Source organism: Oryzias melastigma, linkage group LG22 (assembly GCF_002922805.2).
Source record: "Oryzias melastigma strain HK-1 linkage group LG22, ASM292280v2, whole genome shotgun sequence".
NCBI classification, from domain to species: Eukaryota; Metazoa; Chordata; class Actinopteri; order Beloniformes; family Adrianichthyidae; genus Oryzias; species Oryzias melastigma.
The window spans coordinates 14,830,455-14,838,216 of NC_050533.1; the positions used below are offsets into that span (position 1 = coordinate 14,830,455).

At 38.2% G+C, this 7,762-nt stretch overlaps 1 protein-coding gene across 1 annotated transcript in view; it reads right to left on the bottom strand.

Moving 5' to 3' along the window:
• LOC112136940 (regulator of G-protein signaling 6) overlaps positions 1-7,762 on the bottom strand; it is a gene marked incomplete in the record, with an annotated part of 48,177 nt that overhangs the window by 13,753 nt on the left and 26,662 nt on the right. Inside the window, 3 exon segments of the mRNA XM_024259022.2 lie at positions 2,228-2,334; positions 2,409-2,459; positions 3,158-3,257. Coding sequence (XP_024114790.1) covers positions 2,228-2,334; positions 2,409-2,459; positions 3,158-3,257 — 258 coding nt within the window.

Below are 7,762 nucleotides of genomic sequence, written 5' to 3' on the forward strand. Positions count from 1 at the left end.
TATAGCCCCTCACACCCTCGAGCTAACATTACCAGTGAAAAAAATGGTGAGCAATATCAGAGCTATCCACCCGAACAGTTTTGAGCCTGATCCCAGATCAGACGAGCAAAACTAAGATGTTCATGGATTTATTTGTCATCAATCTAATTTTCAAAACAGCATTTTTTTGTCTGCTCCTGAGTAACTATTTGAATAAAGAAACACTCAAAAACGTAATTGTGAGCTAAATTTTCTTTAAATATACATCCCCTCCATAATCAAAAAAAACATCATAAAAATATGCTAAAAACATCGAAAACACAGTTTTCATCAGTGCGTTTTTAAAGTATATCCATAGCAAGTTTATGGATTTTTTTTTAGCTACAATTTGTACAGTTTGATTTGGTTTATTTCCTTCAAGGAAGTTCAGAATCCATATTGTCAAGAAATGCTTGACTATAAAAAGAAGCAGGTCACAGGAGTGAGGTCCAGCCCCACACTGCACGTCATGAAATTCAACACTCATCTGGTGCTGCTCAAACGGAGCATCATCATTAAGAAATGAGTTACTGGCTCTAAAGAACCACAGAGTTAATTGTCACTCTCAAAATATATGCAGTATATATCATGCAACACTGACTGAATTTGTCAAGAATCTTCTGTTCAGATCTGTATGTTATAGTATTTAACTAGCCAGGAGTCTGCTGAAAAAATGTGGTGGGTGTGGCTTTGTTCCAGTGTAAGCACCATTCTGTTTGTCATGAAATGATGATGAGGGGGATCATTGAAGCTCATGGTAACACACTGTTAAATAAACTTTTTTCTGATTGAACATAAATATAAATAAATTTGTCAAACTTCACAAACACAGAGAGAAAAATATAAATAAGACTGCAGTTGTGGATAAAGAAAAAAATGGTTTCTTTGACATCCCTGATATTCTGTGGTGGACTGTTTTACTGCTTGCCAGGTTTGCTAAATGATGATTTATTGAAGCTTAAAGTTTTATCCATTCTGTTTCCTCATATGTTGGTGAGAAAACCTGTAGATGCGAGTTACACGTTAGTCTGTAGAGTAAGTCAACAATGGCTGCCTGAGAAGCTAGCCATCGTTAAGAGTGTTTATGTATGGATGGTACAAAAACATCACAAAGAAAACAGACTTTAAATAATAAAATAATATTAGATGAAACAGCATTGTGGCCTCTTTAAATATCTTTGCGGGAAATTAAAATAATTTATCTTCATCCACACTTAACTCTGCATAGAAACTGATGCTATGGTAAAAAATGTTCTTTACCAAGCTCATCAATAATTTCTCGATCATTTATCATCCATTCTTTATAATAGGACAGAATTAGGATTTCCCACCCACATCTGTTTCATTTTTCACAAATCTAATTTATCTGAGGATGAAAGTATGGCTCCAGATTGGGGCACGTTAAACAGACAAATGGGCTTTTGCTCATGATTACTGTCTGTGTATACGCAAACATGCAATACAGTGACAAACTGTGGAGGACAGTCAGTGGCTGTTAAATCTGGGTCTACTACCAGTCTAGCATCTATTTTTAGAGTGCCACCGTTTTATGCAGTTCTGCTATGCAGATTGGCAAAAAAACATGTATGATTCACTGTGGACTCTTTTCAAAAGGTTCTGGTGACGTGGGCCTGTTGCAGCAACATCAGAGGGAATATTTTTAGCCCCCCCTCCAAACCGAATGAGCTGGCTGCCCTCACTACGCATGCACAACAATGCCGTTTAATCTGAAGCATAGCAGGCGGAAATGAGTGTGTTCATGGACTGAGGGGGAACGAGGAGCAGTGACGGGGAAAAGTGCAGCGCCAGCGTACGGTCGGCTCAGAGAGTTCCCGTCGCAGGGGAGGGGGCGGGAGGGTTAGCTCACTTTAACTAGCTTGCAAGATTAGCATAATCTCAGTTGTAGTTGGGAATTGCCATGGAGCTATCTCCACCTGACAGATATGTCAGAGTTGACGCAGAAGAAGATGGAGTGTGAATGAAAACACCTCGAAACAAGCTGCGCCGCTGACCTGTGCGCCATCTTCTCGCTCCACTGCACCGTCCAGCAAGGAAACATAGTATCGACCTTGATGTGATGAGTAATAGGCTTAGGAGGGATTGTTCTTAGCATCACACAGTAAATACATCCCACTGGTAAATTCCCATCATCTCATTATTCCACACTCCCAACAGATATCAAGGACGGTCTCTGTGGACCCCTCTGTACCTGAAAGCGATAAAGGGTTCCATCATCCTTTAGAGTCAGAACGTGGTCAGATATGGGGAAGATGTAGCCGTGGGCCGCGATCAGACTCCCGAGGTGGATGGCTTCAGCTGGTGACATAAGAGCAACGTTTGAAGCTGCCTGTGAGCCTCACACGTATCGACGGATTTCTCAGTAGGGTTACCTGGATCCTCGATGGAGAGGTTTTTTATCAGCCACTGAACAATGTCTGCACCTGTTATTCAAAGACAGACACTGGTCAGAATTGGCGTCACAATTACAAGCCTGTGAGTGTTTTGACCAAAGCTGCAATATATAGACACGAATAGGCCTCGGAGGGGTCTTTGTGATTCATCTGGTGCTGAAAGCTTCAGGTCAAAACTGTCAAAGCTGTCAAAACTGTCAAAGCAGAGTAGGTGTCTTAATATAAAGTACTGTTGACAGGTCTGCCGTTTTTTTTTTCTCTCTGTGCTCAGGCAGGAGGATTTGACCCTGTCTCTGGAGCAGAGTGGAGGAGTAACACAGCCTCAAAAAAAAAAAAAGAAGAGGGTGCAATCCCCTTTTCCAGGACTTGTGACTCATTTTCATACCGGCACACAAACAAAAAAGAAGGGCAGCTTGCAGACAAAAACGCACAAAGACAGAAAGGAGAAGGAGGAACATAACCTCTCTACGAAAAGGACAAAGACAGGATCAAACCACAGGCTGTTTCCTTACTGGCAAAGGACTTATGAGGGAAAACATCTTTTGCCCCGTCTGCAGTTGCAGAAGTCTCACAGAAGGTCAAACCTGTTTTAGAGGTTCTAACTTCTCTGTTATTATTGAGTCATTTGACTATTCAATAAAGCTATCAGAAATAAAAGATTGCAAAGAAAGACCACAATGAATGCAGACATGCAGCCACAAATAGGTGATTTTCACTCAAATACAAACCAGAAACGACACTTGGGATCTTTGAGAGGAAGCTTTTGACAGTTCGGATGGCTACACCTCCAGCCTTCTCATCTTGTATTCGTGTTATGATGTCTTCAATCTGTGGAGGAGGACAGTTAGAGTTTGCTTAGACGCACAGCATACTTTCAGCATCAAAGATTACAACTGCACTCAATGACCACTGTATTAGGTACACCTCACTAGTGCCAATCTCCTGCTGAACCAAATCCCAAATGTGCTCTACTGGGTTGAGATCTAGTAAGTTTGAAGGACATTTCAGTCTTTTTCTGACTATTGTCGTTTAACCTTAGAGATGGGTAAAAATCCATTTAGGTCAGCTGTTTCTGAAATATTTAGACCAGCCAGTTTGGTACCAATATCCATGCCAGATCACTTCAATCACCTTGCATTCATTCTGATGCTCAGTTTGAACTGCAGCAGATCGTCTTGACCATGTCTATGTCAGAATTTCCACCCAAATCCCTAACTACTAAAAAACTATCCAGGACCCTGGACTTTAAAAGTAATTCGGACACCATGCTCACTACTTTTTAACATTTTTTTAAACAAATATGACGCCACCGACTTCACAAAGCAAAAATCAAATCAATACGAATATTTTACAATGTCTATTTATGACTCCACTGTGTTTTGATCATGAAAACATTGATAGTTTATTTTGAAAAATTACATATAAACACATTTTTTTCACAAAACTTTTGAAACGCAATGCATTCTGGTTTATATCCGCCAATGTTGTGAACATCAATGAACACTGGATTTTTGCAAGGACTTCTGGGAAATTTTTAGGGCACTCGATTTTGGAATTGTAGAATCAGACAGCTCTAGAAAATGGTGAATGCATTATAGAGTTCAGACATAACCTATAACCATGTGATCTACTGATTAGACATTTGCGTTAACAATCAGTGGGACAAGTGTATCTAATAAAATTTGACATTCTTTAGGTTACATTCTCAGACTGAAACAATTGATTGAAATAGTTTCTAGGTTTCACATTTGAGGTGCCACTATTTTTTTACTAAATAACTAATAAAATAAAAATGTTGCAATATTAACTCTTCTTTAATTTTTTATGTTAATATTTTTTGCTATCTTTGACAACACATAACCTGACATTACAACGTAAAATCTAAATTCTTTTTTACTCGGGTTTAAAAGAACTCAAATGTCTTTTTTTCCCCTCTTTTTTATGCCAGAAAGAATCATATAAACTCCAAACCAATAATCGAACATGTACTAGATTACGTGCTGAAAGCTGTCATGTTCACTTCCACTGTGCTAAAGCAGCTTAAAGCTGAACATTTTAATATAAATATTTCTGCTGTTGATGTTGATTTGTGGTGACATTCTGCAAGACATTCCACTATGTCAGATCTTAAAACCAAAATGTGGTTTGGGTTAAAGATTCAACATAAGGAACAGTTGTCCACACTCATAGGATAACCTTACATTTGAGGTGACTAATTACATGTTATTTTAGGAACAAAAAGTGACAGTTTTCCCCTAAAGCGAACACGAACATCACACCTTTATCCCAACATATCACACATTAGCTGATTAAAATTATGCTATAGCCTGCAACAGCTTACACAACAACACAAACAGTATTTCAGAATGACCTTTTTGATTAAGGTTACATTAGGGGTCTTATGATGCATTTGTTCCAAACGGGAAACTCGCATCAAATTTGCGTTGGACGTCCCTCTTTTGACGCGCATCAAATTTGCTGCTTGAAGCCTGTGAAAAAATGTGCTTGATACTTTGATGCCCCAGACACCTGAGGGAGGAGCTATACCTACCACCAAATGTTTTTGTGAATATGTCACTACTATGCATGGAAGACATGTCGGATGTTTAGAAATCTGATTTATTCATGTTAAAAAGTTCTGCAACCATGTAAATAATGCCGCAAGACCTCAGATTGTGTCTATGTTGACTATAAACATTGAAACTCGATGGACCTGACGCACACCTCACGCTTTAAACTAGTTTAAGAATAGAGACTGCACATTTAAATATATATTACAAAGGGTGTTCATCTCCATACAAGCACATGCATAAAGTGTCTTGGGTTATTTAACACTCTGCTGGCCTCAGAATTGCCTACGTTTAAAAAAGCTGGAGCACTTAGATGCTAACACAGACTCATGCAGCAAGCCCGCTGTTACAGTATAATAAAGCAGCTTACTTTTTTGACTCTGTACATTCTACTTCCTGCACTGTTCATCCATCATTTAACATGAAAACCTTTCACTGAGACAGGCTCAAAAATGGCCCATTTGCTTGAGGAACTCTTGTGTGACTGTTCTTCTCCATGCTGGCTTTCTAAATAACTGTGCTTCTAGATGTTTCCTCACAGAATCTCTAAGAAGAATACAATTCTTTCTGAATGTTATTTTGCTTCATTTATAATTTATGTGGATGATAGGAAGACATTTCCACAGAAGAAATGCAGCCTTTTATAAGTGTCAGCCAATCAGATTAATGATAAAAGTGAAGGTGACAGACTATTTAATCACACATGGGATGGGACCACTGATTTATTAATACCAGAGCAGTAATTTTATTCATTTGAAGAATTAAGGGGAAGGTAATAAACGGTTCTGTGAAACAATTCATCCAGTTTATGACTAAACCTAATTAACCTATAAATAAAAGGGAGTTTCTTTTTTTAGTATCTATTTTAGTATATTAATGGACTATCCTTTCTTAAAGTCCAAAGCTGAAACACTTCTTTACTTTTTGATTTTTTAAGCTTTTTTTGTTTTTGTTTATTGCTTTATTGATTATCCACAACTTCTGAAGATACTATTTTTTTCTTTTTAATTGGCTGTCTTGATTTTATTTGAGGGGCTGCACGGTGGCGCAGTGGTTAGCGCTCTCGCCTCACAGCGAGAAGGCCCCAGTTCAAATCCCGGCTGGGACCTTTCTGTGTGGAGTTTGCATGTTCTCCCCGTGCATGCGTGGGTTTTCACCGGGGACTCCGGCTTCCTCCCACTGTCCAAAAACATGCTTCATAGGTTGATTGGTGACTCTAAATTGCCCCTAGGTGTGAATGTGAGAGTGAATGTGTGTGAGATTGAGGCCCTGCAACAGACTGGCGACCTGTCCAGGGTGTACCCTGCCTTCGGCCTTCAGTAGCCGGGATAGGCTCCGGCGCCCCCGCGACCCCGAAAGGGAAGAAGCGGTCAAGAAAATGGATGGATGGATTTTATTTGAACTTAACCCAAGGTTGAACCCATCCCAACGCAACATCATTAGTTTGGTTGTTGTTATTTTTTAGTTACAGCAACCCTTGATTTTTGTTTGTTCTTAAGTATAACCTATTTCTCTTAAACTGAAACTGCTGGCTTAACCATGTAAAGTCGTTTACTTTAATGAATTGAAAAAAAAAAAAACTAAAATAAATATGGAATTATGATAATTTTTAACTGCTTGATGACACCCCCCCCCAAAAAAAAAATAAATAAACAAAATAAACAACAAAAACTAAACGTTTTTAGTAAGTTTTTGCTCAAAAATATATTAGTTTAAGATAATAAAAAAATAGTAATAACATTATACAGGAAGTCTTTTCCATATAAAGTTGAAAAACATAAGCAAAACTTTTCCCGCCAAAAGTTTTATGGAAGCAGCCATTTTGAAATCAGCAGAAAATGCCCTTCTACTGCCCCTAGTGGAATGATGATGAAAACATCGACAGAATTAAAGGAGATGGATTTTTAAGGCAAGTTTGGATCACACTCATTAAAAAAAGTGCCTCAGAAATGCAATTATAAATACAAATGGTCACAGAAACGGCAATATTTGGAACTAATCGGACTGTGTCAAGCTTGTAAATAGAATGCAGAGGTTTGGTTCATGTTAGTTATTCTCAAAATAAAACAATGGCTCATTGCTTAGCATTTTGTGTCATTGATGATTCTTTTGTGTGGATTAGGAGGTTTTACAATAAAAATTACTTGAATACAGTTTTCAGAAAATGAGGCAAAAAATAATAAAAACAAGTTTATTTTAATAAGATCTCTGTGCATTCTATATTTTAATCTGTTGGTGCATTAAGCTGTTTGGCGAGACATGCATGTTCTGCTAACTTTTCTGGTTTTTTTAATGTAAAAAAAAAGGAGGTTTAGTTAAGGGACTCTGGCAGTGAATAGAGCAGACAACAACCCATTTCTCTGCCACCATTATACAATCAAAGGTAATTGTCCTCCCTGGTGAAGCTTATGAATGATTCATAAACATGCTCCATAAATTTACAGCAAAACACGTTTTTATCACCCATAATTCAGACTAGAGAAGCAAGACAATTGTGTGGCAGGATAATTAGGAATCTTTCACAATAAGCTTGAGAGAGTGCCTCAGAATGAATTATTGAACATGTACTCTGGAGAATTGCCTCAACTGTGCTCTAAACCATGTATGTGTGTGTGTTGGGGGGGCTGTTTTTAAGACATGCTACATTGTTATTTTGGGCTAAAATTCAAGGACGTCTGCCTTTAAAGGGGAACGCTTCGTGCGAAACAACATGAAATCAGAACAACTTTAAAGAGAGAAGAGTTAGATCTATTTCTGAAGAAG